The 13,959-nt window shown below is 39.7% G+C and overlaps 1 protein-coding gene across 4 annotated transcripts in view; it reads right to left on the reverse strand.

Annotated features, from left to right (window-relative positions):
- Positions 1-956: 956 nt before the first annotated feature.
- ATRNL1 (attractin like 1) overlaps positions 957-13,959 on the reverse strand; it is a 453,022-nt gene continuing 440,019 nt past the window's right edge. For 3 of the 4 annotated variants that reach the window (XM_036335871.1, XM_036335869.1, XM_036335870.1), the window contains one exon: positions 957-5,300. In XM_036335871.1, coding sequence (XP_036191764.1) covers positions 5,176-5,300 — 125 coding nt within the window. In that variant the 3' untranslated portion in view covers positions 957-5,175. The remainder of the gene's footprint in view (positions 5,301-13,959) is intronic. The other variant, XR_004972105.1, reaches the window with a different exon arrangement.

Here is a 13,959-nt window from a genome sequence, read left to right on the forward strand (position 1 = left end):
GAGAAACTGCTATTTTTGTTGTTGTTTGTTTTTCATTTTTTAATATATCTTTTATTATTGATGGTTTTACAGATATCTTGTAAGCCAAAGGGGCTCTGAGATTCAACTCTAAGCTCTCTCTCCTTCAGGCACATGCTCACCTGGGACCCTCCCAAAGCTGCTTTTTTCTTTCCTGAAGTTTCTGGAAGATGCCAGCCACGTTGGGCATTTCTCGGGGCTGAGTGAGCCTCTTGGTCCCGGCTTCTTCCCCGGCCTGACCTCTGGGAGGTGAGATGGAGGCGGCCTGGGAGGAGGTCCTCATTCCATCTTCTAGTCTAAGCACGGGCAGGGCCAGCCTCAGATTTGGGTTAGGAGGCAGAGAGCCCACCAGGGGCCCTGCGGCCAATCAGGGTCCCTGTACTCGGGCCTTCGGGGCAGAAAGAAGAGAAGCGCTGGGTTCCCCTGGGCCGCTCCTGCTCAGTGACTCCAGACAAGACCCGGCAGAGCAGTGGCTCTGACAGAAGGCCAGGGTGCAGGTGGCAATTTGGGTCTCACTCCAAACATGCAGAGAACAAGCAGACTGTTCTAGAACATTCCTCAGCTCTGCCACAGCTGCACCAGTCCCAGAAAGGGGACTCTTATGGTAAGAACACATTATGCAAACACAAAACAGGGTTGGAGCAGAGACCTGCAGTGGTAGCTGGTGTCTGCCCCTCAGGCTTTGAGAATTTCTTCCAGCCCAGGACCATCCGAGTGTTGGGCACGCTGTGCCAAGAGTCATGTAGAGAAAGCCAACGGAAATCAGGTGAGAAGGGAAAGAGAGAAAATGTATTTTCAACAACACAAATTGTACAACCAAGTGTTAGAAGGGGGCGAGGAGGGAGGGCTTTCTCAGGTGCTGAGTGCTTTTTCCTGTATGATCTGGGAAAGGTAAAAAATAAAAATAAATAAATAACAAAACTGCATTTGGCAGCGGGTTGGGAGATCCACTGTTTTTATTCCAGTAATTAAACTCCTGATCAAGAGCACACGGCATCATAAAATGTTCGCTTTTTAAAGCAGGTTTGAACTTTTACACAGTCTGTTATAACACTGGCATGCACTCCTGTATACATGTACACTGATAGGGTTCTAATTCTTAATTTAAAAAAAATGTTGAGAAAACTGAAATGTTAAATGTACACACTAATGAAGACACTGCTGTAACACCAACCAGATGGCTTATACTCCTTGGGAAAACATTGAAAGCCTTTTGAACGAGAGTGGTAACTTCATGACTCAAAGAAATTCTCCTAACTGTTGAGAAAAGCAGCCGTTTGGCCCAGGGCAGCGTTTCCCTAGTTTGACGAATCGTCAGAATCACCGAGGTGCTTATTAAGCATATTAATCTCCAGGGTCCAAGCCAGTCCTCCGGGATCTTAGTCTCTAGAGAAAACGTAAGCACCTGCACCCACCCAGGCGGTTCTAAGGATCAAATTCCACACCCACCCTAGTACAATGGAAGTTCATCTTTTAAAAAAGTGTAGTTGGGTAGAATTGGTTCATTTGACAAGTTTTAATTTTTAAAACATTTCATATAACATACTTCTCAAATCATAGTTTTATATTCAATGGGAAAAAAAGAGAAAGATGTGCCATGTATGACAACCAAATGTAAGCATTGATCTGGTTTTGCCTAATTTGAAAGTGAAAGTGCCAATTGATGTTCCTGTCTAACCGTCATCAGGGATAATTTAAAAAAAACTTTATTAAAACAGTATATATTTAGAAAGAGTCAAATCCTCTATTGACCCAAATATCAAAGTCGTTGTCGAGAGATCTCTATACCTTAGAAATGCTATAAGAACTTACTCAAGATTTTCATGACATCTTCATTTGCAAAAACCTACCTGGCTTTTCTCTATGGAGAAAAGTCAGTTAAAAAAAATCAAGAGATGGACTCAAAAACAATGGGTAGAACAAGAGTGGGCTGGCGGCCCCCAGGTTGTTAAGGGCAGCTGCCCTGCAGCGCTGTGGGGCTTCATGTCTACGTCCTCCTGGGCTCATCACCGTTCTGCCAAGTGGGCACTGCACGCTCCCTTCACAGGTGGAGTCTGAGGCTTCCAAGGGTAAAACTTGCCCAGCACCTCACAGCTCCAAGCGGGTCCCACACCGTTCCCAGGCCCACCCCCAGCCTGCACTCTAAGTGGCCTGCAGTGACAACAGCCATCGTCACAGTCTTACTGGAACCAAAGAAAATGAGACGTTGGGAAGTACAGTAAATATCGATTACTCATCGAAATACGTCCTGTTTCAAGTTTTCTTCGTGAACATAGTATGTGGCATACATTTTCCTTCTTTGTGTATCCCTAGAATAAGTTTTCATTTACAAGCAATTACAAAAATCCCAATCCTCTTAATATGCAATCAATCAATCTGCAAGCATGTGTGATCTTTCAACAAGAATTTTCTATTGTGTCCAAATAGTGTCCCCTGGTTAATTTTTAAAACTCCATTATACTTAATCCAAAATTTTCATTTGTGGAAGAGCAATACATCCTAAAATCTAAAAAATTTTTTCAAAGTCATTCTAAATGGATATATACAGAATTCCATTAAAATACATTTTCAAGGGAACCATTTACTTGCTAACATCTTGAAGAGTTTCTGCATACTTGTGGTTTGGTTAAAAATAAAAAAGGCAGCATACAAAAGTAAAATTGTTGCAGTGTGTGTGTGTGTGTGTGTGTGTGTGTGTGTGTGGCGGGGGGGGGGGGGGGTGTGGGATAAAAGAACACATTCACAGTGATTATCCCTAAGGTGTTTTCAATCCACGGCACCTGAGGGTGAAGCATTTTATTGCCAGTAAAAAGTTTTGCTAAGTTAAGAAGATACTGCATAATTAGTCAGGAAGTTAGCAATATTTGGCCCAGGAAGGTATAGTATGACTTTAACACTGCATTGTGTCCCATAATTCTCTCAAGTTCAGATTTCCATATTTTAGGAACCTGCTGGGATTCGAGATGGATGAAGCTTGACAATTCTTTCACAGTAATACTGTTTGCTTAGATTCTCAAAAGATAATAGCTGATAGAGATTTTGCATACAACTCTGTTTTTGTTATATAAGCTTTCTCATGACAACTGTTAGAAAATTACACAAATTGGGCAATCATTTTATTTCTAAATGATTTATATTTTTGTAATCAGCAGTTTTGTCAATTTATTTTTCTAGGAGAAAAAAATGAACACTTAAAGGTTCCAAAAAGAAGCTAATAAAATTGCTTGATTGTTTTTAAGAGACATTTACAAACTTTTCTCACTTTTTTGAGAGATAAAATACCACAGGGAGATAAAAACCAGCTCCACTCCCTCCCCTCAAAAGAAAAAAAACCCACAGGGCATAGATAAAATTGCTCTAAGAATTAGTCTTATTCTTAATGCATGGAAAATAGCAAAATATCATGCCAACATAAGGAATATACACCATAACTCATAAATGCCTAATCATTAAAACAATGACATAGTCACGGTTAGATGTAACCTAGCAATCTTATATATGATGCAACTACATAGTGTATGATCATTCCTGATATATATTACATTCGATCCTCGCCAAATTAAGCTATGTATAAATGGCATTATAAAATCAACATTTTCTATCACGCTAGTGTCCTGTTCCGCTACTGCACAACCATAGCATGCAAGCAACTAGGCATTAGCTGTAAACGGTGAAGTATCATTACCTTCCAGAAATCCAAAGAACATGAAAAGTACATATGTAGTTCTAAACATCAGTGATATTTAAATGACTTTCAGATTGAACAAAACTATAGCATATAAAGCAGCTTTGGATATCTCTCAGTGTTCTCTACGAATACTTTGTAGTCACCCTGCAGTTAGGAACCTCCCAACAAGATCTGTAATGCCACTGACCCCTTGTGAACTGTGGTCAAGGTTAGGTCACACAAGGTTAGGTCACATCCCAATGTGAAAGCTGTTTTATATCATCTTCCCTTTCTGCCATAATTCAGGGGTTTGAGTCACTAAGAATAGGTTAAATGGGGGCAATAATGAACTTATTTATCACACGGGAGACTTTCGCTCATGACACCTATGTGTTCACATTGGAAATAAGAATTCTGTAGATGCGTGCCAGCTAAATGCTCTTTTCGGCTTGTGTTCTCAGCGAGATGGTTGGCAGGAAGTTAACCTGGGTCAGATTATAACCTGGGAGGTGTCACTCTAAAATACTTTTGTAAGGGTAGATAAAAGCTGGCAGCTAGCAGAAGGTCAAAAGAAGATGATCTGTTCTTTTAAAAATGCAGATGGACCATGTAGGTTTGATCCCATGGTGCCCGGGCAATTAAGAAGTTACCATGTGAGGGCAGAAGCTGGCACGCTGCAAAATCACGATTTCAGCTCTCTTCGGGTTCATGGTGTTGGAGGCTGTGTTGGGAGGGAGGGGGAAAATTGATTGCTGGCCAGGCTTTTCCATGCTCTATCGATTCTCATAATGAGTTAGGCAGTTGGCATGGACCACAGGAAGGTCCTCTTCACTCAGAATCCTAATAAACCTCCTGTGAAGTTGCACCCACCATCCATCCAAATGGACTCATTTGGGTCTGCATTCCAGTTAGGTGGAAAACAGTCACATTCTCAATCTGACTTTGGGCCTGAAACCGTCGTGTGAAATATTTAAATGCATTGCCTACATTCTACTAAATCAGTCTCGCATTTACATTTACAGTGAGATAAAAACAGCATTTAAAGCTGTTGCAATTTGTTCATTTCTCATTCATATAGAAGCTATTTAAGTTTGCTTATGAGGCAAAAACTGTACAATTCTCATCGTTCAGGCATTATAAAATGTCTTTCTTTAATGTCTTGGGATATAAACAGTTTGGTTTATACGAATTACATATTTTTCATCTGCATTAAGAAACAATATACATATTTTTTTCCAGGGAAATTTAAAGTTATCTAGGATAAGCCTAAGAGAGTCATAAAAACTGACTTTATCATCCATGACCTTCAATACTGTTACTTCTAGAAAACTCGTGAAGATTCTTTGGCCACTTGGGTCATTGCCCACTTGGAGGGAACTGCACTTGGGTCCTGGGACCACGAAGAGTTTTGTCTCCGGACAACTCGAGGCCATAGGGAAGCCTTTTAAAAGGTGGAACAGCACAACTGATCCGGGAGGACTCCCTGTTTCTCAGACGCAAGTTCCCTGGCGCGTTGAGAGGTGGTGTTTCCGATTCCGTACGCCCGACGTCTTGTCTTTACTGTCCGAAGGCTTCTGTTGTGAAATATCTACTAGAGCACTGGCAATTGCAAGGCCTGGAAGACAAGGAAAAGGCCTTTAAATGTTTGCTTAGATCTTTCTAGAAAGGCGACAGTGGTGGCGTAGCACGTTATTTTTTTTTGTTTTTACATTCAGGCATCAAACACTGAGCTGTTTATTGGAAGTTATCAAGTAGTTTACCCTTTATTTACCAAGTTTCTTCACTGGGTCACAGGAACTTAAACACAGGGAGAAGAACAAGGATTAACAAAGGTAACTGGCTCTGACGTCAGACCATCAAGTTCAGTGCGTGACACGACACCAGAGTGATAGTGGGTGTGACCCACAACTTAGTTTCTACGCCTGGACACAGGTTTGCTTTGGATGGACAGGGGATTTTCAGTGTTACTAGGGTTTATTTTGTGTGTGGAACAAAGGTCATTGCATTACAAATTCTTTTTAAAATTTTAGGGCGGTTTTAGGTTTACAAAGAAATTGAACCAATATTGATACAGGATTGTTATCTAAAGTCCATAGTTTGTTTACTTTAGGGTCCATGCTTTGCATTGAACAGCTCTATGGGTTTTGACAAATGCATAACATCATGTTCTCACCACTGTAGCAGCATATGGAGTAGTCTCCCTGCCCTGACAACCCCTACACTTTACCAATACATTCCTCCCCTTCTCCTGTGCCTCTGGTCATCACTGACTCTTTTTCAATGTCTACAGTTTTGCCTTTTCCAGAATGTCATATAATTGAAACAGTAAAATATAAGCCTTTTACAGATTGCCTTATTTCACTTAGAAATATGCCTTTAAGTTCCATCATATCTTTTTTTGGTTCAGTGGCTCATTTCTTTTTATCACCAAATAACATTCCATTGTATAGATGGACCACAGTTTGTTTATCCATTGAAGGACATGATGACTGCTTCCAATTTTGGGCAATTATGAATAAAGCTACCATAAACATCCACATGCAAGTTTTTGTGTAACAGAAGTTTTCAATTCACAAATACCTAGGCGCATGGTCAGCCTATGTTTCAGTTTTAAGAGAAACTGCCAAACTGTCTTCCAAAGTGGCTGTGCCATTTTGCATTCCCACCAGCAATGAATGTTGCTCCACATCTCTGTCAGCATTTGGTGTTGTCAGTGTTTGGACTTCAGCCATCCTAACAGGTATGTACTGTAGTTCATGGTAGTTTTAATCTGTAATTCCCCAGTAACATTATGTTGGACATCTTTTCATATGTTGCTTTGTTATAAATATATATCTCTTCTTGGGTGGGGTATCTGCTCAGATTTCCTGCCCGTTTTTAATGAGGCTGTTTGTTTTCTTATTATAGTTTTAAGAGATTTCTTCTATATTTTGGATATCAGTCCTTCACCAGATATGTGTTTTGCAGGTATTTTCTCCCAGCCTGTGGCTTATTTTTTCATTACTTTAACCTGGTTTTAAGAAGAAGAAAGCAAGCATCCCAGGGATAAAGCTGTGATAAGCACAGGTGGATACGGAAGAAAGATGACCTACAGAAATTTAGCTGATAAATATTTTAAATATAAGAAAAGGACCTTGAGTATTATGAGCAGAATTTCAGCCCCAAAGCGATCTCTAGCTCTCATGGGCAATAAAAACATAATGCTGAGTTAAACAGTGTTGTCCTTTGATTGACAGGAATGTTTGGTAAGATGTTCAGGGACAGGAAAGAATTTCCTAAATTTGTAATAGCAATGGCTCAAACAGATACCCTTGTTTATCATAGCTACACACAGAGCTCCCTATAATTCTTGAGTAAAGCATAATGTACCCAGTCACCATACTAAACCAAGAGACAAGACTGCCTTCTGCAAGGTCTTGGGGACTTGATTCTGGATCGAGCTGAACCAATCCTGGAGCCCTCACAGACATCTTCTCAATGTGCTGCTATTAGAAGGCCTCGCTTTTGGATCTTAGCCTATGTAACTGTCATTAAACTATCTTATTCCTCTGGGGCAATGCATTCTAAGCGGGTTTATAGGGGAACCAGCAGGGCCAGGTGAAGAATATGTGGATGCATATGATTGTTTTTAAGGAAAAAGGAGCCTCAAGGGCATTTGAAAACAGAAGAGAAGGTATTTATGGAGCAGGAGAAATTGATGGTGTTAAATGGAAGGGATTAAAAAGTTACAGCTCTCCCAGCTAAGGTAATAATCTTACATATTTACCTTTAAGAGATGCTGTTAAATATCGTACTCTTTCAGGATAGTAAATATTTCTTAGAAATTATTTAGAGATAATACAAGATCAAAGAGTCAAATTTTACATAAAACTCTCTTGTTTGACCTTTGAAAAGCACATATGAACTTCTTGAAGGTCCCCCACAGATGTTGTAACCTTATTCTGCTACAGGAAATAATTTTGTTATTTCTTTAGGGAGGGAGCTGAGCCGAAGCACATTATTTAAGAGAAAGCCGCAGACCATGGCTGTGCTAACCCAAAGTTCAGTTCAGGCAGACCTCCAGTTCCCTCAGATCTCCCATCATACTTCTGTCATAATTTACAACCTCCTGTAATTCCACTGCTGGCACCATCTTATCCAGAGACAGCCAAATATGACAAATAATATGGATATATATCCTTTAATGTGGACAGAGACCACTTATACTAATTTCAATGATCACAGCATCCAAATATGAGATCATGTTGTTCATTAAACTATCGTATGACCTAGTCTGAAGGAACTCTGAAAACAAATACTTGCCCATTTTCATGTGGCTGCTAAGGCCGTCCCCCTTACGGGAGGTAAGTACCAACAGAGAAGTAAACAGCTGGAGTTGCCAAAACAGGAAATTTTATGCTACTCCGAAACTGTCACTGTATCTTTGTATTCTGGAGTATATGAAGTCCAAAGCCTAATTAAAGTAGCGTCTCTCACACCATATCCTGAGTTTACTAATGATCTGTAAGCTTGGAAGCATATTCGGTTGAAAATAATAAATCAAAATCATTTCAGTTCTTAATTAACAAATAAAATTGCAAATCATGCTTACTTTTAATTTGACAGCTGTTTGTCCTTTCCTCTGAAAATGAAACATCAGCTGCATTTGCAGACCCTATGTAAACGGCAGGAGGAATGTAGGAAGCCTCGCGTTTCTCCCCCAGTGGTACCCGAGTGTCCACAGCTGACCCGCAGAGCATGCTCAGAGGGCCACCTGCCCAGGTCTAATCTTCTTGATGGGCCGAGTGAGGTTTTCATTAAGATTTAATCTTGTGCCCGTCACTGCCCCACACAGCTTGTGGCACACCATGAGTTATTCTGCTTTATAAATCCCATAAGATTATTAATAATTTGCTGGAAGCTGGTCCACCCTTGCTGCTTGACACAGTCGCTGCAGGGAAGAAACATCTGCACAGCATATGTTTCAAGGGACTTGACGTATATGGCATACTGTTCTTAATATGTTTGCTCCCCTTCTTGGCGCTATGTGTTTTAACCAAGGTCACCTCTCCAAGAAAGGTTGTTTCCCCAGGTGGGGATTTTTCCCTGGAGTTAGGGATTAACAGAACTAAGGAAGGGAATAAAACCCCTTAACTAAATGCCAGGTGGGTAATTAATCACTTTAACTAAGAACAATCACACTTAAGCTACATAATCTTTACTTAGGATAATCTCCTTCAGTTACTTCCTTGTAGCTTAACAGAACAATAGAGTAGTGACCTTGGAATGGAGATAACAAACGCCCTAACCTTTGGAATAGAATGGATAGGATTAAAATCAACTAGTATAAATACAGATGTAACAGGAGAATAAAGATAGAACCTGGCTGGAGAACCTGGATAGAACCTGGCTGGAGTACCTGGCTAGAACCTGGCTAGAGAACCTGGCTAGGCTGCTCATCAACTGAACACTGTCTCCGTGTCATTCCTTCTTCGCCGACTCCGTCCATACCTTTGGGAACCCCCGGACCTGCTGGGGTTGGACCCCAACACTTAAGTGTCAAATTGTTGGGTGCAAGATTTTTATTATTATGCTTGCATTTCTTCATATTGTAATACTTGGGGAACTTTAAACAACAAGCACCACCCACAAATCGCTAGGTCCTCCTTCGCCTACAAGAGGGCCTAGCCCTAGACGCAATAGTAAACGAGAGATAGGGCCCTGGGATTCCTAATGGCCTAGTGTGTGGAAGACTCATTAAAAAAGAAAAATTAAAGCAACTTCTATCCATTCCCTTCAGCATACTTTATTGTAGGGAATCTGAGTTTCTTAATTGTTAAAAAGAAAAACCAAGTCAGTGGCTCTTTCAAGAACGATAATAATACCTGCCCTTCCCCACAATGTAATATTTATATGCTGGTGAGAGACTGAATATACACATAGGCGATGGCCAGACCACGTATAAAATCAGAACCCTGGTCCACAGCTGCACAACCTGCCCTGGAAACCAACCCCCATCTACCATAACTAGCACGGGAAATCGACCTGCCACGACTGACTTGTAGCAAGTCAGTCCGCTATCGCTAATAATTTTGAAGTCAAATGATTATCCCTGTAGCCATGGGCCCCAAATACCCAGGACTTGATTAATAACCGACAGCTTCTGTGAGTTTTGTCCCTGCTTCTACCTTAGGACCAATCAGAGAAGAGAAAATATGCTCCCCTAACAACCACATAGGATGCCCTGCTTCTCATTAGCCTGCCTCCTGCTTCCCCAAGCCAGCAGCCTGGGCACACTTGGGCCTTCCACTTTTCCCCTTCTAAAGAGTTCCCACACATTCACCTCTCTTTAAGCCTCTGCCAAAACACAAGCAAGCTATGGTTGACTCCCTTGTTATATATAGCAAGTTCGGAATAGCCGGCCTTTGTTGTTATTTGGTTTGCTTTCACACTGATGATGAAGAGATAAATATACTAGTAGCTTGAGATCTTTCCTGGATTAAAGAAATATGCATCCATAAAATAAAAGCAACTTAGTAGTAAGTCCTCTGTATTGTGGTCTGAGGCAAAAGCTTTCTCCTGGTTTACATTTCCCCGGGAACTGTTTCCGGTGAGCGGTTATCTGGTGATGATCCCACAGTCCCCACACCAGAGGAGGAAGTCCCTCCTCCCCCCTGGTAGGATGCTGCATGCCTAGTGGCTCATGCTGGTGCCGTTAGAGTCCCATTAAAACCAGGCTACTCCAGAGGACCGTTTTTTCAAAACGTCACACAAATCATCTGGTGAAATCCACTTACTGTGTTCTCTAGGCCTAGCACAGTTCCTTGTTATCGAAGCAATACAATTAAGTGAGGGAACAATTCATTATTTCAGATTGGTGGGCTACGGGAATTTCATTTACCATGTCAAGATGATGCACAGACGCTGCGGGCTAGCAAAATCTATATCAAAGTATCCCCGAAGACTCAATAAAAATGTTGGGGGGTTACATATGTACTGTAAGCTTTACCTTTTTGCAGCTGTAGTTCTTGAATATCAGACACTACGGCATTTAGGTTATTGAAATCTGAATTCTAAACCTCATAAGAAAGCAAGTACCCTCTCCTGTGTCCTGTTCCTTCTCCCATGGCCCCTTGGCCATCGGAACTGGCGCTTGCTCATGTGGAACCCCACGGTGGCTGCTCGGGGTCGCCCAGGGCAGGGCCGCTGGGAAGAAGGAGGGTTCCTCCGGGGACATGTGGATTTCCTTTGGACCGTGGGCATAATTTAGACATCACTGGTTTGGATGCTAAGAGCTACCATAGGTAATTTTGTAAATAGTAGAAGTTGTACCCAAATCAGATCTTTACCCAGAACCTTAGAAAAAAAACCCCACAATATTTTTTCCTAAAATTTCAGAACTTTGTTTCTCAATAACCACGTATAGACATGCCCAAAAGAAAATGCAATGAAAATGTCTAACAGCTAAATATTTGGATGGCAAATATACCTTTTTAAACCACTAAATTTGCAATGAAAACCACCATGGAGAAGCATTGAGGAATTTAGTTATATTTAAAAGAACTCTAGTTTTTTCCTAATGGAAGTAGAATGATCTTAATAGACTCTGGCAGTAACAATCTAATCATAAAATTACCGATGTGTGTGTTTTTTACAATTATGCAGAACAATTAATAAGTACAGCAATAAACACTGCACATCCAATGAAACTGCCTTGAAAGAACACTATCACTTTATATACAAACATAGCACTTGCATTTTACATTTGCACGAAGCCTCTGAAAAGTCATTCATTTTGGCATGCTCTCCTCCCTCCCCCCGTCTGTGTAAGAGCAGGCACCACTATATATTTTAATTTTCCAGGAAAACAGCTTCATTAGGCGTGAAAGGTTAATTGCAGGTTTAAGTGGAGCTCAGGGAACGGTGCGGGGTGTGTGGTGAATTGCACAGTCTGCTTCAGGAATAGTTGAATGAGTGTTGTAGACTGTTTCCCCCACTGAAATGCTTTACGACCTCATTTACTATCTGTCTTCTTTTACGGCTTGTATTTGTAGTTCTTCTAAACCTTTAATGGCTATAGTTTTATTTCACTGTAATCAGATTTAAATGGAAATCCCATGCTGAGATGTTTAAATGTTTTCCCTCTGATTGTATGTCGCTACATACTACCAGTCAGAGTCTCGGCGATCCTTCCCAGGATTAAGAAAGTGACTTTGGAAAACTCTGATGTTCCACTGACTCTGTCTATTGTGCTGACTTAATTGAACACTCAGTGTGGCCACCCTTGCCAATATGCAACCGGGGCCGGATGCATAATTAGAAAATATGCATTTCCATTTTAATTTATCTGCTGGAAGGCCAGCACAACTGAAGTCATTATTAGGCAAAACTCCAAAGGTTACATTGTTGAACAAAAATTGAAATACTTTAAGTGCTGAAAACACAGGAATGACAAATGGACTAGTCACATTTGTCTGAGACTAAAGGAATATTTATCTTCACCTACAAAAAACCAATGACAACTACACAACTACACATGTCAATGTTTAAATACAAATGATAATTGTATTCTGGTTATAAATTTGTGTTTGGCCTTTAACACATATTATTTTAAAATTTCATTTAAAGACACACTGTCCATGTATTCGAAAATGTAGTCCTCTCTAACAGCAGAGATGCCATGTTCTCCCTAACACTGCCAAGTCCTCCCTAAATTTCACATGAACTGTTCCCTCATTGGTTAGAATGTGCTGAAGAAATAACGACCACTACTGTCTCATGTCATAGTTTAATGCAAATCTTCATGGCTTTAAACAGGTAAAGCTTCTTTTAGATCTTATCAATTCTACCGTTAATCACATACTAGGAAGTTTTATTTTGAAAAAATCTGTTATTTTTTTAGAGCCACAAACATTACAAGAATTAACATTGTAGCTACCTTTCATAGTTGTTAAATAAATTTCCGAATAATATTCCCTCTTTCTAAGCCAACTGGGAATATATTTTCCAGTATTTTCTTTCTTTAATTAAAAAGCTGATATATGATAATCCCTTAATTTAAGCTTTAATAATCCTTAATTTAACTGAAGCACTTACTGCTCATTGAAGACACTGAACTATAGCAGGAATAATTTATTTTCCATTAGTTAGGGACATTGCACTTTAGCATTTCTAGTAGTAAAATGTCATTGGTTGTTTTAAACTAAATGAGATTATATGTGAAAGTATTTTGCAAACTGTATTTATAATATATTATACAAGGTGAATCATTTCTATTATAAAACAATCAGTTACTACTAATAATAATATGAAATCACAATAAAATCACAAATGTCCAGAAAACTCCAAAGTCCTAAGGATCAAAAATTCTTTGTGGAGCAAATCACTTCATTCGACTATTATTTCTTGAGTGCCTACTGTATACACGCCGGGCACTGCTCTGATCCTTCAGGATTTAGCAGTGAGCAAGACAGAGAAGACATAAAAGATTCTGCTCTTCATGGAGCTTATGTTAGAGTGGATCAAGCTCATGTGCTCCTTTGACAAAGTTGTTGTGATGATTAAATGGGAAGGGCTTAGAAATGTGCCTGCCACATAAGAGCTCAAAAATGTCCATCATCTGACACAAAACTATATATAGCACCCTGAAGATGCCACTGAAAAAACTAAACTACTAGAACTTATAAATGAATCAATAAAGTAGCAGGATACAAAATTAACATTCAGAAATTGGTTGCATTTTTATGTATCATGATGAACTATCAGAAAGAGAAATTAAGAAAACAATCCATTTATAATTGTGTCAAAAAAATACCCTAGAAGTAAATCGAATCAAAAAGGTAAAAAAGACCAAACATGTACTCTGAAAATTAAAGAAAGAAACTGAAGAAAACACAAATAAATTATGCTCACAGATAAGAAGAATCAATATCACAAAATGTCCATACTATGCAAAGCAATCTTAGATTCAATGCAATCCCTATCAAAATACCAATGGCATTTTTTCACAGAACTAGAAAAGATAATCCTAAAATTTATATGAAACCACAAAAGACCCTGAATAGCCATAGCAATCTTGAGAAAAAAGAACAAAGTTGGAGGTATCACGGTATGTGATATCAAACAATACTACAAGGCTATCGAAATCAAAACAGCATGGTACTGGCATAAAAACTGATACTTGGATCAATGAATAGAATAGAGAACGTAGAAATAAACCTAAACCTATATGGTAAATTAATCTATGACAAAGAAGGCAAGAATATACAATGAGGGAATGACAGTCTATTCAATAA

Source organism: Myotis myotis, unplaced genomic scaffold (genome assembly GCF_014108235.1).
Source record: "Myotis myotis isolate mMyoMyo1 unplaced genomic scaffold, mMyoMyo1.p scaffold_m19_p_15, whole genome shotgun sequence".
Classification (NCBI taxonomy): domain Eukaryota; kingdom Metazoa; phylum Chordata; class Mammalia; order Chiroptera; family Vespertilionidae; genus Myotis; species Myotis myotis.